The sequence below is a fragment of the Bison bison genome, unplaced genomic scaffold (genome assembly GCF_000754665.1).
Source record: "Bison bison bison isolate TAMUID 2011002044 unplaced genomic scaffold, Bison_UMD1.0 scf7180017864451, whole genome shotgun sequence".
In the NCBI taxonomy this organism is placed as follows: Eukaryota; Metazoa; Chordata; class Mammalia; order Artiodactyla; family Bovidae; genus Bison; species Bison bison.
The window spans coordinates 8,115,813-8,141,750 of NW_011495013.1; the positions used below are offsets into that span (position 1 = coordinate 8,115,813).

The following is a 25,938-nucleotide window of genomic DNA, read 5'->3' on the forward strand; positions in this document are numbered from 1 at the left end:
CTCCACACTGTTCTCCACAGTGGCTGTACTAGTTTGCATTCCCACCAACAGTGTAAGAGGGTTCCCTTTTCTCCACACCCTCTCCAGCATTTATTTCTTGTAGACTTTTGGATCGCAGCCGTTCTGACTGGCGTGAAATGGTACCTCATTGTGGTTTTGATTTGCATTTCTCTGATAATGAGTGATGTTGAGCATCTTTTCATATGTTTGTTAGCCATCTGTATGTCTTCTTTGGAGAAATGTCTATTTAGTTCTTTGGCCCACTTTTTGATTGGGTCTTTTATTTTTCTGGAATTGAGCTGCAGGAGTTGCTTGTATATTTTTGAGATTAATTCTTTGTCCGTGGGTCAGTTCTTCACATTAGGTGGCCAAAGGATTGGAGTTTCAGCTTCAGCATCAGTCCTTCTAATGAATATTCAGGACTAATTTCCTTTAGGAAGGACTGATTTGATCTCCTTGCAGTCCAGGGGATTATCAAGAGTCTTCTCCAACACCACACTTAAAAAGCATCAGTTCTTCGGTGTTCGGCTTTCTTTATAATCCAACTCTCACATCCATACATGACTACCCGAAAAACCATAGCTTTGACTAGATGGACCTTTGTTGTGTATGCATGGTAGACATATTTGGCAAGATTTCACCATTAGTAGAAGTATTATTCTATTATTTATTTTCTTACTTTCTTTTTTTTCATATAATAGCTTTATATGAAATTTGGCCTCATTCTTTCTGTTGTTTATTGTTCTGTGAAATTGGTTTTCTAAACACTTAGAAAGGGAGTTTTAAGTTTCTAATTTATGGCTGTAGTGCTCCCTCTTCTGTTGTTTTAGGGAACTGTTCGAAAATAGGGCTATTTATTTTCTGAGGTTTCTTGCTTTTATTCTCCTCCCTTATTTTAAAATTCATTCTTTTAAAGTGTACGCAAAAAAAGGGTGATACAGTTAACCCGTGAACAACATGGGTTTGAACTGTGTGGGTTCACTTATACATGGATTTTTTCACTATGCACATGTGCGACACTACTACACGGTCTGTAGTGGCTGAATCCACAGGCGCAGAACCATGCATACAGAGGGCCAACTGCAAAGTTATGTGTGGATTTTCCACTGTGAAAATGGTCAGCACCTCTAACTCCTTGAATTACTCAAAGATCAGATCATAAGTTGAGCAGCTGTTAACCACTGTCTGATTTTAGAAATTTTCGTCACCCCATAAGAAATACAGGCACTGTTAGCAGTCAGTCCCCATTCCCCACTCCTTCCAGGCACTGGCAACCACTAATCTGTCTCTGGATTTGCCTGTGCTATACATTTCATATCAATAGATTCATACAATATGTGATCTTTGCAGCTGGCTTATTTCACTTACCATAACATTTCCAAAGTTCTTCGTATTTAGCATGTATTAGTACTTTGTTCCTTTTTTATTGCCAAATAATATCCCATTGTATGGACACAAACCAATTTTGTCTATCCATTCATCAGTTGGTGGACATTTGAGTTGTTTCCCATTTTGTATCTATTGTGAATAATGCTGCTGATGCTGCAGATGTTTGTTGGTAGCTTATTTATTATCTATCAGTGTTTTTGTATATATGGAAGAAAAGCTAGTGAAGTCGATTCTCACAGGTTTCTTCTGCCTTTATGTTTAATAAATATTCTCTTTATATGCTTAGAAAAATAATGGCAAGTACTGTATACTAATGAAAGAAGAAATCAAAGACTTTTTTATGATTACTTGTTAGCCATTAAAAATTTAATATGCCTTGGTGTCATATCTTATCAAACTTGCATAGGATAGTAGCCCCACAAATAAACTTTCTGAGTCTAGCTGAAATTTAAAATGTTAAAAATGATATTTTAACTTTTAGTCCCAGAGGTGTTTCTCCTTTGGTATTACCAGTCTGGGAATCAGGAGACCTGGATTCAAGGCCTCATTTTCCTATTTATTTGGTCAGTTGATTTCTGTGATTATGGCAATTTTCGTTCACTATAGAGTGGAAGGGTTGTACTAGATGGTTACTACCATCTCGTTTAACAAGGATTCTTTAACTTTGTAATGAGAGAATCATATTTACTTCATCTCTGTGGCCTTTAATAACCAGAAATTATTTTTAAAGCCCTTACTATGTCAGTAACCTGTTGCCCATCATTTATGGTGCATAGATCATTGAGGGGCTGGAATGAGTAGTATAATTAGGATAACTGACAAGGAAGTATTTTTGTCCTTATTCTTTATTAATTAACTGAATGGCATATATGTTTTAATAAGTATTTTGTTCCCCATTAGTCTTGGTGGCCAATGTTTGGCATTATGTGTGTTTTTATTGCAAACTATATATTTATTGGACATTTACATATTTTTTAAAAATTATACAATTAATGTAATTTGTAGTTTGGTTGACACATGACTGAAAACAACCACTTGATATGTCTAGTTTTTATATTGCAAGATAGTGTTTAATGTTGTGATAGATTATTTGTAAAAAATTCAGTGAATATCAAGATGAATACAGTATACAGTTTAATCAGTTTCTGTTTTTTAGAGTGAAGTGCCTGCTGAATTATTTAAGCCTTAAATAGAAAATAAACAGATTTTTATTAAATGCTTATTAAAAGACAAAAGTGAGTATTTGAAAAACAAGAATCCTCATATCACCCACCATTCCATTTTAGAGATGACTCTGACACCACAGTTAACATTCTTAGTCATGTCAGTTTTATAAATAGAATTCTAATTCTTGCTTGGGGCAGATAACATTCCTTCATTTTGTGCCTTGGTTCAAGTATAATTCTTGATATCCAAAATGAGTAAAGAGAAATTATATCCTGCTGTCATAATTAATTTGGGTGATAGAGCCTAACTTACTTAATGCCTATATTTTAGTCAGTTTATCAGAACAGCCCAGGAGACTGTCCTGAGTGGCATTGTTGAATATCTTTCCAGAAAACTGAGCTGCAGCAGGCTGAGAGGCACCACATTCCCTGGGTATGGGAGGCATGGATATGATTTGTCTTATAAATCCTGTAATATTTTACATTTTATCAACAGTTTGCTTATACATTACTCATTTGATCTTCACAGCTAACCTATGGTATCTGCTGAAACTTGTTTTGTTAGATTTGCATCTATGTATGTATTTTTCTCTATTTTGGGATGCAGTGCAAATGGTATTGCATTTAAAATTTATATTTCCATACACTTACTGCGGGCATATAGAAATATAATTGGTTTTTGTATGTTTATCTTACATTTTGTGACTTTCCTGAGCTTAGAATTTCTGGAAGATTTTATTTTTTGTCTGTTTTTTAGATTCCTTGGGATTTTCTGTGTAAAAAGAGTTTTTTTTCCCCCCTAACTTGTTGTTGTTCAGTCGCCCAGTTGTGTCTGACTCTTTGTGATCCTATGGACTGCAGTATTTCAGGCCTCCCTGTCCCTCACTATCTCCTGGAGTTTGCCCAAGTTCGTGTCCACAGCGTCGGTGATGCCATCCAGCCATCTCATCCTCTGACACTTTCTTCTCCCTCTGCCCTCAGTCTTTCCCAGAAATCTATTAGGTTGGTGCAAGAGTAATTACAGTTTTGTACTATGAATTTTAAATCATAACTAGGCTCAAACACATCTTTATTAATCAAAATAGGAACCATTACAATAGACACATTTTTGCCAATGAGAAATAGGTTTGCTTATTCCTAGAGCATAAAAATCTGTGCTTCGGGATTTGATGAACTCTTGGAAAGCATTTTCTGCCTCCTGTGGTTGTGGATCCATTTTCCCTGCAAAAAGTTGTCGAAGATGCTTAAAGAAATAGTAGTCGATTGATGAGAGGTCCGGAGAATATGGTGGATGAAGCAAAATTTAGTAGCCCAATTTGATCAACTTGTGAAGCATCAGTTGTGTAATGTGCAGTCAGGCGTTGTCGTGGAGAAGAATTGGGCCATTTCTGTTGACTGATGCCGGCTGCAAACGTTGCTTGTTTTTGTTACATCTCATTAATTTGCTGAGCATACTTCTCAGATGTAACAGTTTCGTTAGGATTCAAAAAGCTGTAGTGGATCAAACCACAGCAGACCACCAAACAGTGACCATAACCTTTGCATGCGAGTTTGGCTTTGAGAAGTTCTTTGGATCTTTTTCTCAGTCCAGCCATGAGCTGGTCCTCATCGGTTGTTATACAAAATCCTGGTTTCATCATACATCACAATAGGATTGCAAAATGGCTCATTGTGTAGAATAAAAGAAGACAATACTTCAAAATGACAATTTTCTGATTTGCAGTCAGTTCATGAGGCACCCACTAACTGAGCTTTTTCATCTTCCCAATTTGCTTCCTCTGCCAAACCACCACAGAATGGTCGACATTGAGACTTAGGCAACTTCTCATGTGGTTAGTTGTAAGAGGATTAGCTTCGATGATGTCTCTCAGTTGGCATCTTCCAATGGATGGCCACTATGCTCCTCCTCTGCAGTGCTCTCTTCTCCTTTGTAAAACTTCTTGAACCACCACTGCACTGTATGTTCCCTAGCAGTTCCTGGGCCAAATGTGTTCTTGATGCTGTGAGTTGTCTCCGCTGCTTTATGACCCATTTTGAACTAAATAAGAAAATCACTTGAAGTTGCTTTTTGTCTAACATCATTTCCATAGTCTAAAATATAAAAAATAAGTAATAAGTCATTAGCAAAAAGCATAAAGCAAGAAATGTGAATTAAAATGATGTGTAACATAACCACCTTTATGAAGAATGTATTCCAGTATCAAATGGCAAGTTTCAACAATGTAAAAAACCTGTTATGTTTGTACCAACCTAAGGTCCATTGTTTTCTGTTCTTATTTATTGCACTCACTGGAACTTCTGGCACTGAGTTGCATAAGAGTGATGAGAGCATATATCCTTACCTTGTTCCTGATCTTAGAGGGGAAGCATTCAGTCTTTCCTCATTAAATATAATGTTCAGTTCAGTCACTCAGTCATGTCTGACTCTCTGCAACCCCATGGACAGCAGTATGCCAACTCCTGGAGTTTACTCAAACTCATGTCCATCGCATTGGTGATGCCATCCAACCATCTCATCCTCTGTCATCCCCTTCTCCAACCCTCAGTCTTTCCCAGCATCAGGGTCTTTTCAAATGAGTCAGTTCTTCGCATCAAGTGGCCAAAGTATTGGGGTTTCAGCTTCAGCATCAGTCCTTGCAGTGAATATTCAGAACTGATTTCCTTTAGGGTTGACTGATTTGATCTCCTTACAGTCCAAGGGATTCTCAAGTCTTCTGCAACACCACAGTTTAAAAGCATCAATTCTTCGGTGCTCAGCTTTCTTTATAGTCCAACTCTCACATCCATACATGACTACTGGAAAAACCATGGCTTTGACGGGACGGACCTTTGTTGGCAAAGTAATGTGTCTGCTTTTTCATACGCTGTCTAGGTTGGTCATAACTTTTCTTCCAAGGAGCAAGTGTCTATTAATTTCATGGCTGCAGCCACCATCTGCAGTGAATTTGGAGCCCAAAAAAATAAAGTCTGACACTGTTTCCACTGTTTCCCCATCTATTTGCCGTGAAGTGATGGGACCAGATACCATGATCCTAGTTTTCTGAATGTTGAGCTTTAAGCCAACTTTTTCACTCTCCTCTTTCACTTTCATCAAGAGGCTCTTTAGTTCTTTGCTTTCTGCCATAAGGGTGGTGTTATCTGCATATCTGAGGTTATTATTATATATTGTTTATATTGTTATATCATGTAAGTATAATGTTAGCTGTAGATTTTTTTGTAGGTGCTCTTTATCAAGTTGAAGTTCCTGTTCCATCTTTTTCTGAAAATTTTGTCATGAATATGTGTTGAACTTCGTCAAATGCTTTTTTCCATCAAAAATAGGTGGGCTCATGTACTTTTTCTTCTTTAGCCTGTTATTGTGGAGGATTATGTTGATCGATTTTCAAATATTGAACTATCTTTGCATCCTGGAAAAAAACCCCACTTGATCATGGTGTATAATTTTCTTTTATATCACTGAGTTCTTTTTGTTTATATTTTGTTAAGAGTTTTATGTCCATATTCCTGAGAGGTATTGGTCTTCAAGTTTCTTTTTTGACACTGTCTTTTTCTGTTTTGATATTATGGCTGATACTTCATAAAATGAATTTTGATTTATTCTCTCCTCTTCTCTTTTCCGGTAGAGAGTATATGGAATTGATGTTAATTCCTCTTTAAACATTTGGTAGATTTTTTCAGTGAAGTTGTCTGTGCCTGGAGGTTTCTCTTTCAGAGGATTTCGAGTTATGAAATTCAGTTCAGTCAGTTCAGTTCAGTCACTCAGTCATGTCTGACTCTTTGCGACCCCATGGACTGCAGCATGCCAGGCCTTCCTGTCCATCACCAACTCCCGAAGCCTACTCAAACTCATGTCCATCGCGTCGGTGATGCCATCCAACCATCTCATCCTCTGTTGTCCTCTTCTCCTCCTGCCTTCAATCTTTCCCAGCAGCAGGATCTTTTCTAAGGAGTTGGTTCTTTGCATCAGGTGGCCAAAGTAATGGAGTTTTAGCTTCAGCATCAGTCCTTGCAGTGAGTATTCAGGACTGATTTCCTTTAGAATTGGCTGATTTGATCTCTTTGCAGTCCAAGGGACTCTCAAAGTCTTCTCCAGCACCACAGTTCAAAAGCACCGATCTTTGGCACTCAGCTTTCTTTATAGTCCAACTCTCAAATCCATACATGACTACTGGAAAAACCATAGCTTTGACTAGACAATCCGTTGTTGGTAATCAGTTTCCTTAATAATTATACGGCCATTCAGTTTATCTGTTACATACCAGATGAGTCACGGTAGTTTGTGCATTTTGAACAGTTGGTTCTTTTCATCTAAATTGTCAAATTAACATGTGTAGAATTGTTCTCAGTACTCCCTTATGGTCCTTTTAACGTCTCCAGGGTCTGTAGTGATATCCCATTTCACTACTGATACTATGTATTTTCTCTCCTTTTTATTTTGTCAGGTTTGTCAGTTGTGAAAGAACTCTCTATTTCATTGATTTTTTTTTCTGTGCTCTTCTATTTTCAGTCTCATTAATTTTTGCTCTTTATTATTTTCTTCTGCTTGCTTTGAGTTTTTTTACTCTACTTTTTCTAGGTTTTTGAAGATAGGAACTTAGATTACTGATGTAAGACTTTCTAATTATGACCCACAAACTTTGATATTTTGTATTTTAATTTTTATTCAGTTCCATATATTATAAAATTTCTATTCAAGTGTATTGTTTGGTTTTCAAGTGATTTTTAAAATCTTTGTTACCTTTTAGTTATTGATTTCTAGTTTCATTGTATTATGATCAGAGAAAGTACTCTTTGTAATTTGAGTTTTTTAAAAACTTGTTCAAGTTTGCTTTATGGCCCAGGGTATAGTCTGTCTTGACTTGGTTTCTGTGGACACTTGGAAAGAATGTGTTTTCTCCTGTTGTTGAGTAGACTGTTCTGTTGATATAAATGTCAATTAGATCCTATGATTGGTGGTGGTGATGTTGAGTTTTTACATACACTTGCTTGTTTTCTGTCTAGTTCTGTTAGTTGAGAGGGAGATGTTGAAATCTCCCAACTGTTATGGGTTTGTCTATTTCTGCTTTCAGTTCAAAGTATTTCCTTCACATGTTTATAGCTGTCTTTAGTATGTACACATTTAGGATTGGCTTGTCTTGGTAATTTGACCCTGCTTTCATTATGTATTATCCTTCCTTGTCCTGTGTAATTTTCTTTTTAATTATCTGATATTATTGTAAACACCATGCTTTGCGTTTTGTATTGTTGGCATGATATATCTTTTCCCATCCCTTAACTTTCAACCTCCCTATATTTTTATATTTGAAGTGAGTTTTCTTACAGGCAGCATAAACTTAGGTTATATTTTAAATGCATTTCTACCAAATCTGGCTTAATAATTGATACAGATGGCCCATTTACATTTCGTGTAATTATTGATGTGCTTAAGTCTGCCATTTTATTTGTTGTTTTCTGTTTGTTTTCCCTATTTTTCATTTATCTGTTTTCTTTTTCTTGCATTCCTGTGGGTTACTTGAACATTCTTTAGAATTCCATTTTGACTTACAGTGTTTTTTCCCTTTTAGTTTTATTGAGATGTAATTGGCATACAACACTGTATATATATAAGATATACAACATAATGATTTGATTTCCATACATTATGAAATGATAGCCAATTAAGTTTAGTGAACATCCATCATCTCATGCAGCTACAAAACCAAAAAATCTTAAGATTCACTCTTCTAGCAACTTTCATATATAACATACAGCAGTTAATTAAGTTCTATCAATACATTATACCCCTGGTATTTATTAGTCTTATAATTGGAAGTTTGTACCTTTGGACCAACTTTGTCTGATTTTCTCTCTCCACTATGGCAGCCACAAATGACTTAAATGTAGTGTTTTTGAGTGCATATATTTGCATAGTTATTATAGTGACTGTATTACATTATATATGCATTACATCATATATACATATCAGTCTCTCATAGCTCAGTTGATAAAAAATCCACCTGTAATGCAGGAGACCCTGGTTTGATTCCTGGGTCGGGAAGATCCACTGGAGAAGGGATAGGCTACCCACTCCAGTATTCTTGGGCTTCCCTTGTGGCTCAACTGGTAAAGAATCTGCCTGCAATGCCGGAGACCTGGATTCGATCTCTGGGTTGGGAAGGTCCTGTGGAGAAGGGAAAGGCTACCCACTCCAGTATTCTGGCCTGGAGAATTGCATGGACTATATAGTCCATGGGGTCACAAAGAGTCGGACATGACTGAGCGACTTTCACTTCACTTCACTGTTGATGTTATCATTTTATCAGTTCAAGTATGTAAACCTTACCTTTTTTCATGTATCTTTACCCTCACCCTATTTATAATTGTCATAAATATTTACTTTAATATTTCCAATGACATTAGTATTACAAATTTTTCTTAAACCTGCAAATATAATTTTGAAAACTCAAGGAGAAGGAAAGCCTGTGTGTCTGCCTATATTTTTGTTTACCTTATTCTTTCTTCCTTTCTGGTATTCAAGGGTTCCATCTTTTTATCATCTTCTGCCTGTTTATAGAACTTGTTCGGCTGGGTTTTTTTGGCAGGGTGATGGGGAGGAAATGGGTCTGCTGCCCACACATTGTCTTGGTTTTCTTGTCTTGAGAATGTCTTGATTTTCCTTTAATTTTTCTAGGATATTTTCTCTGGGCATAGGATTCTGCATTGACATTTCTTTTCTTTCAACTCTTGTAAAGTTTATGCCACTTTCCTTCTAATCTCTGTGGGTTATGATGGGAAGTCCACTGTTGTTAAAAATTCATCTTCCCCTATAGGTTATGTATTATCTCTCTCTCTGACTTCAAGGTTTTTATTGTGTTTCATGTTCAAAAGTTTAACTGTGATGTGTTTTGACATGGATTGCTTTGGATTTATCTAGTTTAGTGTTCTCTTAGTTTTCTGAATCTTCAGGTTTATGTCCTTTAGCAAATATGGTGAGTTTTAATATACGAAAGTCATTGTTTCCCACTATGCTTTTTGTCCTCTCTTTGTCCTTTCTTCCTAGTACTCCAGTGATATACAGATGTAAGCCTCTTGTAACCCTGCAGGTCCCTGAAAATTCTGTTCGTTTCTTTCTTTCTTTTTTTCTGTTGAAGTATTAATAGTTAGTTTAGAGTGCTGTGTTAATTTCTGCTGTACAACAAAGTGATTCAGTTATACATATATATACATTTTAAAAAATTCTTTTTAATTATGGTTTTATCACATGATATTGAATGTAGTTCCTTGTGCTATGCAATAGGATCCTGTTGTTTATCTGTTCTGTATGTAATGGTTTGCCTCTGCTAATCTGAAACTCCCAATCCATCCCTCCCCCCACTTCATTCCCCCTTGGCAACCACAAGTCTGTTCTCTGTGTCTGTTTCTGTTTCATAAATAGGTTTATTTGTGTCATATTTTATATTCCACATATAAGTGATATATGGTATCTGTCTTTTTTTTAACATATTTCACTTAGTCTCATAATCTCTAGGTTCATCCATGTTGCTGCAAATGGCATTATTTCATTCTTTTTTTTACAACTGAGTAATATTCTATTGTGTATATGTAACACATCTTGTTTATCCATTCATCTGTTGATTGATATTCAGGTTGTTTCCAGGTCTTTGCTATTGTGAATAATAGTTCTGCTGTGAACATAGGACTTTGTTTATCTTTTTGAATTGTGGTTTTGTCTGGATGTTTGCCTGGGAGTGGGATTGCTGGATCATATGGTAGATCTATTTTTAATTTTTTGAAGATCCTCTGTACTGTTTTCCATAGTGGCTGCATCAGTTTACATTCCCACCAACAGTGTAGGAGGGTTCCTTTTTTTCCACACCATCTCCAACATTTATTATTTTGTAGAGTTTTTTATCATGGCCTTTCTGATGGGTGTGAGGTGGTACCTCATCATAGATTTGATTTGAATTTTTCTAATGATTGAGTATCTTTTCATGTGCGCATTGGCCACCTGTATGTCTTCTTTGGAGAAATGTCTATGTAGGTCTTCTGCCCATTTTTCAATTGGTTGGTTGTTTTTTGCTGTTCAGTTATATGAGCTGTTTGTATATTTTGGAAATTAAGCCCTTGTTTGTCCCATCATTTGTAAATTTGTTATACCATTCTTTAAGTTGTTTATTCATTTTGTTTATGGTTTCCTTTGTTATACAAAAGCTTGTAAGTTTGATTATGTCCTATTTGTTTATTTTCACTTTTATGTTTATTGCCTTGGGAGACTTTTTTTTAAGTCTGTTTTCTCTCCACAAGCCACAGGGTGCAGCCAAAAATAATAAGAATAGAATTCCTAAAGTTTTTTAAAAAGTTCTATCTAGCTCTTCAAAAAATCTTTTAATTCTCATCTCATATTTATATTTTTTTATATCCTTAAGCTTGTATATAATAGTATTTATAAACTATTACAGTAGTTCAGTAGCTCAGTCATCCCTGTGACTTCTTAATCTGTTTGTCCTGACTAATTTTTAGCCTAGTTTTGGTTATCACTTTACAGTTTCTTTATATGTCTACTAGTTTTTATTGGTTAGTAGACATTGTGAAGTTTTATGTTGTATGCTGGATTTTGTTATCTAATTTTAAATAGTGTGGACTTTGTTCTGGTAAACAGTTATTTATAGATTAGTGTGATCCTTAGAGCAAGGATCAGCAAACATTTTCTTAAAGAACCAGATAGTAAATATTTTAGGATCATGGGTGATATGGTCTCTATTGTAACTGTTTTACTTTGTAGCTGGAAAGCAGCCATAGACAATAAATATAAACATACAAATGTTGCCATATTCTAATAAAACTTTATTTACAAAAGCATTTTAGTTTCCCATGAGTGGTAACCTGCTGATCCCTGCTTTAGTGGCTTTTTGTTGAGTTTTGTTAGAGTGGATTTAGAGTTGTTTTATTCTAGAACTAGTTTATTCCTTTTAGAGTGTCCCCTGATTGCCCTGAATATTTGGCAAGGATTCTCTGCTCTAACTGGTTGAAACTTAAACGTGTCCTAGTCCTGTATAAGCTTTGGAAACTGTTCAGTTTACTACATGCCTTCTTTGCTCAGTCATATGGAGCTTTACTTGGTGAGTGCACAGCTCAGTATTCAGGCAGAGGTTCAAACAGACCTGAGTTATAGAGGTCTTCTGGAGCACCTCCCTCCTCTAAGGTACTTTGCCCCTCAGAGTCCAATTTTTGTCTCCTCAACTCAGCAAGATAATTTTGATATTCTCTGGATCCTCCTCCTCATTCTATAATCCAAAAAGTCCACCACCATCCCCTCCCCAAAAAAAGCCAGAGAGCTCATCATATTTATTTTCCTTCTCTCAGGAATTACAGTCCTGTACTGCCTGTTGTTCAATATTTGAAAATCGTTTTTATGTATCTTACCCAAATTATAGAGGTGCTTATAGCAGGAGGGTAAGCCCTGTCCTGTTTTTGTCAACATGGTCGGACGCTCCTATTGTGGTTTTAAAATAAGTATATTGATTTCATTCCAAACTAGATTTTCTGGGGATGGTGCTTGGGCCCCTCTCCCCCTCCTTTTAATGTTCCTTGGGATTTTGATACACAGTCAAGCTTTCTCTCTATTCATATCTTAGGCAAAGTAATGCAGGTTCAGAGAGAATAGGGTGACTCTGATTTCTTTCTCCCTTTTCCTCTGAACTCTCCTCCCTTATCCCCATCTATCATTCACTCTGAACCCCCACCCCAGAGTTCTTTGTTAGGTAAAGCATATTAAGGTAATATTTTTTTATCTATATTGTATGTAGGCATTCATAGGTATTTGAAGAAACCTTCCAGAGGTGATTTATCCAAATAGAATAAGCAGGAAAGGACAAATGAATCCCGCAACATCTGAGCTTACAATGCTAAGGGACCACCACAATAATAAAATTTATTTTGAAGTCTTATTTTGACAAAAATTACTTCAATTGTACATTTAATTCTTTTGTATATCATTACTTGTTTTAATAATGTCTTTTAACTAACTACTTAGTAGAATTGACATTCCAGCAAAACATAGCGTCTCTATCCTATGACTTCATATAGTTCTTGATGTGCCCCTAGATTTTAACTTCCTTACTTGCTGAAGCACAACAGAAGCAGGTTCAGTTTCTAAGATTTAAGTTACACTGTGGATGAGAGAGGACTTACTTTCCAGGTACTTGATACATGTTTACATGATTGTTTCTTTGAGGGGAAAGTGTGTTTGAAATTCTAGTCAACCGTCTAGTAGCCAGCACTTTTTTCACCTCTACAATGTGGCTTAGGTTGGTTGCCGTGCTGAAACAGAATGCTGCAGTGTCTTTTCTGTTATTGTGGATTCCTAGCTCACCTAGTTAAAAATTAAAACACTGTTATCAAGGATAGTTACAGTCCTCTGAGTAAGGACTTGGTTACTTAAGAGCTGCTAGTGATCTTTATGTAAATGTATATATTACCCAAGAAATATTCTTTACTCCTTGCATTTCTATAGAGTGAATTTTCAGGAATACAGATGTACTGGTGCCCAGTCATAAAGCAGCAGTTTCACTTGCACTTGATTTCCACTGAAAACGTTGATTTTTCTTTGCCATTCTGCAGTACCTTCTCCAGGTAAATTCCGCTCCCCTGCAGCACCATCTCCTTTGGCTCTTCGGCAACCAGTAAAAGCATTTAGTAACCATGGCTCTGGTTCTCCTGGTAGCCAAGAAACAACACAACTCATGCAAACCACTTCCTCACCTGGGCCTCCCATGGTTCAGAACACAGTCCCAGCAAATCCTCCCAGCAATATCAACAGCACTACTCTAACCAGACCTGCAGGGACAACTGTGATGAGAAGTGGCTTGCCCAGACCCAGTGCCCCTTCTGCTGGGGGTATACCAGTGCCTCGCAGCAAACTTGCACAGCCTGTTCGCAGGTAAGTGGCAAATACTCTGTTTTGACCATCCTGAGTATAGGAAAGTGGGTAGACAGGAATTACCTTCAGTTCTGATAGTGAAGATCAGGAGTCCTAGTGGGTTCCCACTAAAATCATTAAAATTTGAATAAAACATTACTTTCAAGAAATTCTCACTTGGGACACTGGGGTATTATATCACTTTGATTCAGATTAAATTTGCCCAGATGCCTGGTATGATTAAGCATCTTGGTGAATTCCTAGGAAAAATTGTTAGAACCACTCCATCCAGTTGTGGTATTTGTTCATTTTGAATATAATGAGATTCAGTAAAGATATTAAAAGCATAGTAGAACCTACAATGAGATTTAAGATACAACTTGTAGCTGTCAGGTCTGAGTGTGTAATCCAGGATGTTGGTTTTCAAATCTCACTACAGTTCAGAATGTTCTGTGGAGTTTATGTAAATATAGAGGCTGAGTTTTGCCCACAAAGTAGATCTGGTGTGAAGCCCCAGATCTGTAGGTATGCTGTTTTTAAATTTGTTTGTTTAATCTTCAGATGATTCTGAGCCTACCCAGATTGGGAGTCACATATATGTAGTCATATCTGTACCTTTCAGATATGGTGGTAAGGACTGTGCTTACCACCATCATTAGGTGTTGAATGTATTAAACTTGAAATATTTATTTGCATGAAAGAAGTGCTTTTGTGCCTTAAGCATTGAAACTGAATTAACCATACTTCTTTTATTTCTAAGATAATATATTACATTTTTGAGTTCAGTAGAGTACAACAGTTTTTCAGTCCCTGCGTCAGGATGATCCCTTGGAGGAAAAAATGGCAACCCACTCCAGTATTCTTGCCTGGAGAATCTCATGGACAGAGGAGCCTGGCAGGCTTCAGTCCATAGGGTCGCAGAGTCGGTCATGGCTAAAGCGATTTAGCATGCACATGCACACCTTACTTAATTTTTACTATAGCATTAGACATATAGGTACTGTTGTTATGCCTATTTTTCAGAGAATATTAAAATTTAATGAAGTTAAGTAATTTGCCTGAGACTTCAACTAGCAACATACAGTTCCAAGTATGTCTGACTTCAGAGTCCTTTTAAGCTCTGTCCCATTTTGCCTCTCTCATGATGGTGACACTGTGCCACTGATAACACATTCATCAGTTTACCCCTCAAATAAGTAAGTAATAAGTTTGGTCATCCATTTGGTTGGAAAAGACAAGACAGTCTTTTCTCTTACTGCAGTGTCTATGTTAACAAAAAAGAGGTTAGTGCAGTTACCTGATGCCCAGTAAAACTTAAAGTTGTGGACATGCCTGATGTAGAATGGTCGTGCTAATAGCTGTTTAGAGCTTTGATCTCAGCAGTCCCCTGGAACATTGGATTGTGTTGCAACCTACAAAGTAATTGATATGCGTGGAAGATAGCATGGTAATGTTCCATAAAACCTTGCAAATCATTCTGTAAAATTGCTTTATTTCAGATCCTTGCCAGCTCCTAAAACCTATGGCAGCATGAAAGATGACAGTTGGAAAGATGGCTGTTACTGACCAGCAAAGACAAGAATGCAGAGGTCCACAGCTTCATGGATACCCCTTCACCAGGCTAAAAGACAACTTTTATATGCAGACTGTTCAGATAAGACTCTTGGGATTTATAAAATCCCAGCCCTCTCTGTCTTAATTAGCACAAATTGACAGAGATGATCAAACAGCACTTTAATGACATTTAACATCAGATGTGTTTGGTAATCATACAATCACTCTCCATGGAATCACTTTTAGTTTTATTTAATAGCAACTAAATTGATTTTTTAATATTTGACAGAGGCCAATATCTGGGCAAAAAACTAATGGATGCCAAAGAGAAATGCCCATCTGTAAATGAGAGCATACCTTTGTGCACAAGGTGAATTCTAGCTATCCAAAACTTCACATTCAACCTAAGTTACTGTATACATAGTATCAATAAATATTTGTGTTAATGAGAACTAATATTCTGACTAATTATCTACAATGTTTCACTAGTACTCCAGGAAACTAGATTGAGATGGAAGGGGACAGGGTGGGAAGAAACCTGGGCTAGAGATTTAAAACACAGTACCTAAATTTGGGAGAATCCTATAAATTATTTTCACAGATTCATTAGAAAAATTGTCATTTTGTTTAATCTTAAGTTTTGGATGTAGCTCACGTATCACCACCACCAGATAGTGTTACACCGTGCATCCATCATGTTGCATTGACATATCAGACTTTTGTGTGTTTGTTTTGATTGCCAAAAGGGCTTAATATCAGTTGTACAATCTTTCTAAACTTTATAGCTCCTGGCTCAGGAAAGATAGCCTTTGCTATTGAAGCCAACTTCTTCACATGCTGTTATCTGTTACAGGACTAAGAGATCTTGTTTTTATTAGCAGGTTTCCATGATGGGAAAGAGCAAGTAGTATGTGTCTTTATTCTCGATATAAATAACACCACTTCAGTGCTTATAACCTGGAACAAAACCATACAATAAGGGGGAGGGGGTGTAATCTATGCACTTAACGTTCAAAAACTCTGGTAATGACAGTTGTATTGTTACTATTAATTGACCTAGCAGCCTATTATGTGGTGGGAAATTATAGCCTGCTGAATCCTATTTAAGTTTATCTGCTTTAAACTGAGCAACTGTTTCAAAACACCCTTTGAAAATACTGTCCCTTTTAGATTCTGTCTGACGTCAGTTTTGGGATTTGGGGGTACAAATGAAACCTACTACATGTGACTCTAACCTGTTAAACACTTGCTCTGTGATGGCCCTTATATATATCCTAGAAATAACTAATTTGGATTTTATTTGACTATTACTAGACTAAAGCTTCCATCTTCTGCAGACTTCTCATTTTTTTCATGGTGAGGTCTGTTTTAAAATATTTAATTTGTAGAGCTTTAAAATATTGGCAGTCAGGTCATTAAAGGATTTTAGATATTTGAACATACGTTCATCTTCTGTTAGTCAAAGACATTCTGTAAGTTGGCAAAAGAAATTGAGAGAGAAATGGGAAGCTTATATTCAGGATAGTACTGAGGTTTATAGGTTGAGAGAAGGATAAAACTTTTAAGATCAAGACCGCTGTTCTGCCATGATGGACATCATGGTAGTCTTTATTAGCTTGACCAGTAAGGAGTCATTCAGTTAGCACAGCTGCTGGAAGTTTAAACTGCCAGTGCTAGTGTATTTTGGTGTATAATGCAAGGAAGAAATTTTATTCTTGGATTTGAGGGTGATGGGGGTGGGTCAGGAAAGGATGGCGCCAGAATTCCACATATAATGATGAACTTAAAAATGTTGCTTTTCAGAGGAAGATAATGCATCTGTTTCGGGTAGAGGGGTATCTCTTGTAAAAATCTAAGTAAGTAAAAGAGCTAGCCACTGTCTCTTTTAAACCACGTATACACAAGAGGAAAAATAGGTCTCAGTTTTCAGTGCAACATTGCAAAAAAAAAAAAAATGCTGCAATCTAATAATTAAAAGGAATTTTAACTCTTACAAAACACCCATTACATTTTTAAGTTAGATTTTCAAAAGGAATATTCAGGTTATTTAACTTTTTTTTTAATGGCTGCATCAGAAAAAAAAATGTCTATTTTTCTTTAATTAAAATTTTCATCACTTGTTAAGAACATGATGGATCTGAGTTAGGTAAAGTATTATTTTACCTGCTGTTATACTACCACAGACTATTGGCTTTTAGTTTCCTAAAGAGAAAAATTGCCTTTTTACTAGAAAGCCTTTGTGTATTGCCAATTTTTCTGTTTGGGAAAAATATAAGGATTCGCTGTGGTTACTCTTACAGATGAAATGTGGATTTGATAAACTAGTGCCTATGATTTTAACTTATGTTTGATATATAGTAGTAAGGGTTTTATGAATGTTGATTATTTTTTTGTGCCAACAGCCCAGAATTGTCACTTATATGTGAGCAGAAGGCTATGAGCTCTGCTTCCAAAGTTATTTAATTTTTCAGTGTTTGAATGTTATTTTTTTGTAAGTGTGTTAATAAAAGTGTAAAGAATTGGAAAAATATAAATATTCTTAACTCAAGCATTTGCTGGATCATTTTTCTACAAAACTTGTTTGTATAATATAAAACACTCTGAAGGGTTGGCTTTTTTTGGTTTTCATACCCTGAAAATCACATTTTGTAATACTGGGGACCATTCATAATTGTCAGATACTTTTTAAAATTATTATCTCAATACATCACTTTTATAAAAACGTTTTTCTGAAGGAAATAAGATACATATGTGTCCCCAGATGTTTGTATAACTCTAGAATGATCTAGACTATGTATATTTAACTTTTTATTGAATGTACAGGCGTCCATTTTTGACATTACGCATGGTCCTTTTAGATCACATGAAGTTTGATTTGCAAACATTTCTATAGCCGAACTTGTATGTGTGGTTGCCTCCTTAATAAACAACCTGACCATAATGTTTATTATTAAATTTATATTTGTTTTTTCAAGTGTTTTATTAATTTCTGGGTACAGTAAGATCTACCCTCCTTTTCGCCAGTTGCTTACAATTGGTAATAATAAATATCTCAGTTGATTTTTTTTTCTAAATGCAACCCAAGTCACATTGTCCTTTAGGACTTGATCTCTGTGAGGTTGGAATATATCATGCTGTATTCTTTCTGTCCTAATTACTTCGTATATGGATTTTGAAGGGTGAAATTTGTAGTTTACTCAAAACTGGTACATTCCTATAACTTTTTAACTTGCTGTGAATTGTTATCTAGTTAAAAAAAAGATAGCATACATAAACTAGCAAAAACACCATTATGTAAGAGGCTCCAGGAACTTCCCCTGGTGGTCCGGTGGTTAAGAATTCCCTTGGCAGTGCAGAGGATAGGGGTTCGATCCCTGGTCGGAGAGCTGAGATCCCATATGCTGTGAAGCCCACGTGCAACAATGGAAGATCCCACAGGCCAGAACACTGACCCAGTGCAGTCAAATAAATGAATCCTTTTTTAAAAACAACCTTAAAAAAAGTGTCCAGAAGAGAAAATTAATACCTTTTCAAACCAAATATGCATATTTATTTAGTTGATCATGTACTGCTGCTAAGTTGCTTCAGTCCTGTCTGACTCTGTGTGACCCCATAAACGGCAGCCCACCAGGCTCCGTCCGTCCCTGGGGTTCTCCAGGCAAGAACACTGGAGTGGGTTGCCATTTCCTTCTCCAGTGCATGAAAGTGAAAAGTGAAAGTGAAGTCGCTCAGTCATGTCTGACTTTTCGAGACCCCATGGACTGCAGCTTACCAGGCTCCTCCATCCATGGGATTTTCCAGGCAAGAGTACTGGAGTGGGTTGCCATTGCCTTCTCCAGTTGATCATGTGTATCTTTCTTTTATGGGTGAATGGGGAAAAAAATCAAGAATTGTATATTGTTTTATTAGTTCCCTGCATCCCTTTTGGAAGTTTTCACCATTCTCTGTATTAAAATTGGTCTCATTAATGAGTTGTAGAGACATGACACCTTCATGCTTGACTTTTCTCCCAAGTCAATCTAAAAGCTTTTAAGAATCTTTTTTTAAAGAATCATTTAAAATTGAATGTCATTATACTTGTAAATTCATGAATGAAAAGTTTACTTAAGCTTTTTATATACCCAGTGCAACAGAAAAATATATATGGTGATTTTTGTGAATTATTTGCTATATCCAAGTTTAGCTTTGAGCCGCAAAAGCAAAATAAATGATAGTGAAACCAACTTGGAGGAAAAAAGTGTGTTCATATGAGCATGAAGCCAAAGTTAGCAACCACTAACATATTTTTAATGATCCTGAATAAGTCTGAGCAGACTAAATGGCCTTCTGTTTACTGGTAAAAAATGGAACAAATTTTCCTCATGGACCTAACTTAATACAACTCAGTTCAAAGTATTAACTGTATTCTAATTTCAAACCAGTTCTTTACACTGGGTAACTTCAGTGTTTTCTTTTTAGATAGAGGGGAAGAAAGCTTTATTTCTAATGATTTTGAAAATAATAGGCTCATTACTTTTTACTTAACTGAAAATATTAAGAAACATAAAAGGGAAAATGATCCCACATTTTACCTTTGGATCCTGCAATCCCTCCTCCCAGAAATAAAGATTTAAGTGCTGACCTTAACATGGTTATAAAATAACAGGTATCTCAAAAAAATAAAATAACAGGTATCTCCCACATTTCAAAGGTTCACTGTATGCCACTTCACTTTTTTGAAAGACCTATTTGTACCTCTTTTTACTAACCAAAAGAAGTTCAAAGAGGATTTTTGCTTTTACAAAAAAGGGTGAAAGCAAATATAGTGTTCAGTGTTTATTTTGCAGAGAACAGTGAGCCCAACACGTGAAGCCCCTGCACCAGGAGCTACTCAGCGTCTCAAGCCACCATAGCTTGGAACCATGTGAGCATCTGTGCTTTACTTGATTTGTGTCTCTGTTAGCAAGATGTGTCCTCAGATAATTGTTTCTTCACTTTATGCCATTTCAGCTCAGGAAAGTTTCATAGAAACGCTCTCACCTTCAGTAGTGGAGGAAACCCGTATTAAGTGGAAGGGTAAGAAGTCTTCTGTTTAAGATGAGGAAATACTTTTCACTTAAACAATACTGACATGAGTTTCCTCTTGAAACAGAGGTGTACATTAACTGCTTATTGAAAGCTTGACACATTTCTCGGTTCCTGATTATAGATATTCCTTGATTAAAAATAAATATACTGTATCTTTATAACATCAGCTGTCTTTTGTTATGAAAAATTATGTTTATTACAGAAAAATGGAGGAATAGAGTAAATTTATAAAGAAGAAAAAGCACTTACTCCATAGGTAATCAGCCACTTAAATTTAAGGATGTTGTTTTTTTCCTTCCCAGTGAAATTGGGATCATTTTCATGATTGACATTGTAACTTTTTCTTAACTCTGAGGTCACTGAGGACTGCCATCGTTCAGATGGATTCTGCTAGGGGAGAAAAAAGTTCCAGGAAAAATATACAAATATTCCAAAATTTTCCCACATCTGTATTTTCATATTCTTTATATAGTTTCTTTTCTTGACACTTGAGCCCCCTGCCCCCCACATACACACAGCCTACCAAGCCATGACTTGACAGTTTTGGTTGAATACAATTCCAGTTTCAAAACAAAACACCTCTGAAGAAATGGACACAGCCAAATAAAGAATCAAGATAGTCTAGATGAGAGTCTTCAAACTTCAGAATCATCTGACAAGCTGCTAAAATGCAGATTTCTGCACCCTACACCCTACCCTACATGCCTATTTAACAATAGAGCACTGGCCCCAAGAATAAAACGTCTAGGAATACTATTCCCCAGCACAGGTCAGGTGCCCATTACTGGGCTTGTTGACTATGGCAGGTGATTGGGGTTAAGTAAAAAACATGTATCTCTTGTGAGAAACCATATGGATAGAATGAGGGAAGACCATTTTCCCTAAAAGTGGTGCTGTCTCCAATAGGTAGGCCTTGTCTTTAGTAAACAAAACAATAGTTACACCCCCAAAATGTCTCATTGTGTACCATATAGAATGGTTGTTTCATGTCAGTGGTCATGTTTCCTCAACTACATTTGTGGTGAGAGGCCAGGTTCTGATAGTATTGGATCCCCTGGGTCATGTTCATGCAGCCCAGTATCATTCCTGACCTTGAATTCCACGAAACACCTTGTATCCTTATTATAAATTCCCCTTAATACACAGATTGATTTAAGCTAAGGTTCTGTCATCTGCCACCTGAAGGAAGAGTTAATGTGTTTTTTAAATTGGCACATAAAATATGTACAGAAAAGCATACAAAACAAATGTTCAGCTGAGTGAATTACTAAGTTACTATATGTATAACCACCATGCAGGCAAGAGTTAGACTCTTAAGAGCACCCAAAAAGCTCTCCTAATGCCATCTGCCAATCACTACTTCCTTCCTCTTCAAAGATAACAGGTATCCTGACTTCCAACATTATTATTTAAGTTTTGCCTATTTTTGAACTTTATCTAAATGTAACCAGAGAAGCTGAAGCTCCAGTACTTTGGCCACCTGATGCCAAGAGCCGACTCATTGGAAAATACCCTGATGCTGGGTAAGATTGAGGGCAGTAGAAGAAGGGGGCAACAGAGGATGAGATGGTTGGATGGCATCACTGACTCAATGGACATGAGTTTGAACAAACTCTGAGAAATAGTGAAGGACAGGGAAGCCTGGTGTGCTGTAGTCCATGGAGTCACAAAGCCTCGGACACAATTTAGCGACTGAACAACAAACCATACTCTGTAATTTTTTCTGCCTGTCATTTTGATTAAAGGCTAAAAATAGTATTTCTCTGACTCAAGGACTAAACAGCAAAGCTAATGTGAAATTCACCCATGTTGATATTACTGTAGGTCATTGTAATTGTCATATGCCATTGTATATATCACAATTTGTCCATTCTAATGTTGAAGAGCAATTGGGTTGTTTCCAGTTTAAGTCTCTTAAAAATATTGCAGATTTGGACTTCAGAGATAATTAAGACAGAGCAAGCTCTCAAAAGGTTTTTCTCCTACTGACAACTAAAAATTTTGGACAAAATGCATAAGGTACCTACCTGTGGACACAGAAATACAAACAAAAGCAGGTGGTGTGAGAGGACAGTCAAACCTGGAGAAGAGACTCAGAGAAATTAGTGGTTTTTTCCTCTTTTATCTTGGCCCTGTCCTCAGAGAAGGCACCCAGCAGAGCTGTCATGATGGCTCCTCTGATAGGTTAAACCAGAGAAAATTCTGAGGGAAAACCTATGAAAGGAACCCTGCCCCCTACCTGCCCCCCCCCCCCAAAAAAGGGAAAAATAAAAAGCTCTTGGAAGCTAGAGCTTGTTGGGGACTTTTTTTTTTGCTTTTCTTTCATGGTTTGTCACTGTTAAGCACCCCATTAAGCCCTGGTAGCAAGCAGTTGAAATTGATGGAAACCCTATTTTTCTGATAGAGAAAATGGGAAAAGAACCTCTGCAGTCTAAAGAGTGAGAATAATATCCATTTTTCTCTACTTTTTGTCCTAAAGGTGAACTGAGTTGTGGCAACTGCACAGTGATAGTGATGGTGTTAAAATTCTGAGAGAACCTTTGTATCTGGTCAGAGGAAAAGCAAAGGCACCCTTTGGGGTAAGGAGGAAACTAGAAAGAGAGCCCAGAGAAAGGGGTCCTTTATTGTGTTTTAATCCAAACTAATCAGTGTAAGCTCTAAGCTTACCCCTGCAGTACACATACTCAGACCCAAAGTGGCACAGCAAAGCCTTTGAGAAGTGAACTAATTTAAACCGCTAATTATGACACAGCATAACTACTGAGCAGTGTGTGTGTGAGGTTGATCCCACATAGCATAACAAAGCCTTTGTAAACTGACACTGGAACCACAGGCTGCAGAAGATGGAACAGAAGTTTGCATTCTGAACCTGTCTGGGTTGTTTGTTTAAACAAACAAAATCAACATTCTCCAGAACATTTTAACAGGACCTAGAGTCTAAATAATATTCAAAGTATTTAACATATAATCCAAAATTATTCAACATACAAAGAACCAGAGAAATGAGATCAATTCTCAAGAAGTTAAGACAGTAAATGTCAACACCAAGATGGTCCAGATGTTACAATTTTCAGATTTTAAGGCAGCCATTATAACTATAACATGAGATAAAGGAAAACACCCTTGAGATGAATGAAACTGTAGAATCTCTGAACAAGTACATTTTTTTTTTTTAATGGAAATTTTAGAACTGAAAAACTGAAGATTTAAAAAGTTGGTAGATGGATCCAAGAGCTAACTAAAGATGACAGGAAAGTCAGTGATACTGAAGACAGATCAATAGAATTTATTAAACCTGGAGAACAGAGCAACAAAAGATTGGAAAAATAAGCAGAGCCTCAGGAACCAGAGGACCAGTATCAAAAGGCCCAACATTTGTTTCACTGGACTCACTCTCAAAAAGAAGTCTTTTGTAGGGACTTCCATGATGGTCCAGTGATTTAAGAATCTACCTGCCAATGCAGGGAACACGGGCTCAATCCCGTCTGGGAAGATCCCACGTGCCATGGAGCAGACAAGCCCATGTGTCACAACTGCTGAGCCTGCGCTCTAGAACCCACACTCCTTGATGATACTCCTGCTGCTCCCTTTGCCTCTTCTCTGTGGAGCCTTACAGTAAGCACCCTACATATGAATGAGTTCCATTCCAAGAGTGTATTCATAAGCTGGTTCTAGCACACCAGTGTTAGGATACCAGAAAGGAAGAGAAAGAGAGAGGTACAGAACAATTATTTGAAGTAATGAATGAAAGTTCCCAAATTTGATGAAAGACATACACTTACAGATTTCAAGAATCTCAGTTAACTGAACATATCTGGGTTGGTAAGATAAAACCACACTAAGACACAATGAAGTGAATTAAACTTTATAACTCAAAAAGCAAAAACTCAGACAAACAGACGTAATTACAATGCTGACACCAGAGACAAAGGAGAAAAGTCCTGAAAGCAGCTAGATTGAAACACCTTATGTATGGTAGAACAACAATTTAAATGATCACAGATTTCTGTGAGTCCAGAAGATAGTGAATAAGATCTTTAAAGTGGTGAAAAAGAATAATCAACTCAAATTTCTACACACTGGACAGTAATCACAGCAAAATGACATTTTCAGGTGAGGGAAAACTAAGACTTTATATAAAATCTGCAGACTTGAAGAAAATGATGCCAGGGGGAAATTTAGAACTGCAAGAACAAAGGAAAAGCAGCATAAATGTTCATTCAGTTCAGTTCAGTCACTCAGTCGTGTCCGACTCTTTGCAACTCCATGAACCGCAGCACACCAGGCCTCCCTGTCCATCACCAACTCCCAGAGTCCACCCAAACCCATGTCCATTGAGTCGGTGATGCCATCCAACCATCATCCTCTGTCGTCCCCTTCTCCTCCTGCCCTCAATCTTTCCCAGCATCAGGGTCATTTCCAATGAGTCAACTCTTCGCATGAGGTGGCCAAAATATTGGAGTTTCAGGTTCAACATCAGTCCTTCCAATGAACACCCAGGACTGATCTCCTTTAAGATGGACTGGTTGGATCTCCTTGCAGTCCAAGGGACTCTCTAGTGTCTTCTCCAACACCACAGTTCAAAAGCATCAATTTTTTGACACTCAGCTTTCTTTATAGTCCAACTCACATCCACACATGACCACTGGAAAAACCATAGCCTTGACCAGACGGACCTTTGTTGGCAAAGTAACTTCTCTGTTTTTCAATATGCTGTCTAGGTTGGTCATAACTTTCCTTCCAAGGAGTAAGCGTCTTTTAATTTCATGGCCGCAATCACCATCTGCACTGATTTTGGAGCCCAGAAAAAAAAAGTCTGACACTGTTTCCACTGTTTCCCCATCTATTTGCCCTGAAGTGATGGGACTGGATGCCATGATCTTAGTTTTCTGAATGTTGAGCTTAAAGCCAACTTTATGTGGGTAAAAACAAAAATTTTCTAAGTTCTTTAAAATTTGTATGACTGTTGTAAGCAAAAGCTGTAACTTTGTCAAAAGTTTTCAGTGTATTTATCATTAATACATATGACAACTGTAAGAATAAAGAGAACTGTAGAGCTGCAAGTTAGTATTTTGTCACTAACGCTAAATACTCTAACTCTATTAGACTAATAGACAAAATACTAACTCTAAATAGACTGTGAAAGTTTAGCTATGTATATTGTAATCCCTGGAGTGTGTATATTGTAATTAAGAGAGAGAGAAAATAGCTAAGTTATAATTTAGTTCAGATAGTCTAAAAGAAGGCAGGAAAGGTGGAATAAAGGAACAAAAACAGGACAAACAGAAAACAAATGTTAAAATGGAAGACTTAAATCCGACCATACCATTCTTCAGTTGGTTCAGTCTCTCAGTCGTGTCCGACTCTTTGCGACCCCATGAATCGCAGCACGCCAGGCCTCCCTGTCCATCACCAACCCCTGGAGTTCACTAAGACTCACGTCCATTGAGTCAGTGATGCCATCCAGCCATCTCATCCTCTGTCGTCCCCTTCTCCTCCTGCCCCCAGTCCCTCCCAGCATCAGAGTCTTTTCCAATGAGTCAACTCTTTGCATGAGGTGGCCAAAGTACTGGAGTTTCAGCTTTAGCATCATTCCCTCCAAAGAAATCCCAGGGCTGATCTCCTTCAGAATGGACTGGTTGAATCTCCTTGCAGTCCAAGGGACTCTCAAGAGTCTTCTCCAACACCACAGTTCAAAAGCATCAATTCTTTGGCACTCAGCCTTCTTCACAGTCCAACTCTCACATCCATACATGACCACAGGAAAAACCATAGCCTTGACTAGACGAAACTTTGTTGGCAAAGTAATGTCTCTGCTTTTGAATATGCTATCTAGGTTGGTCATAACTTTTCTTCCAAGGAGAT

At 37.0% G+C, this 25,938-nt stretch overlaps 1 protein-coding gene across 3 annotated transcripts in view; it reads left to right on the plus strand.

Moving 5' to 3' along the window:
• Window positions 1–17,554, plus strand: part of SLAIN2 (SLAIN motif family, member 2) — a 71,651-nt gene extending 54,097 nt beyond the window's left edge. For all 3 annotated transcript variants that reach the window (XM_010858897.1, XM_010858895.1, XM_010858898.1), the window contains 2 exons: window positions 13,155–13,473; window positions 14,952–17,554. In XM_010858897.1, the coding sequence (XP_010857199.1) occupies window positions 13,155–13,473; window positions 14,952–15,018 (386 nt within the window). In that variant the 3' untranslated portion in view covers window positions 15,019–17,554. The remainder of the gene's footprint in view (window positions 1–13,154; window positions 13,474–14,951) is intronic.
• The last annotated feature ends 8,384 nt before the right edge of the window (window positions 17,555–25,938 follow it).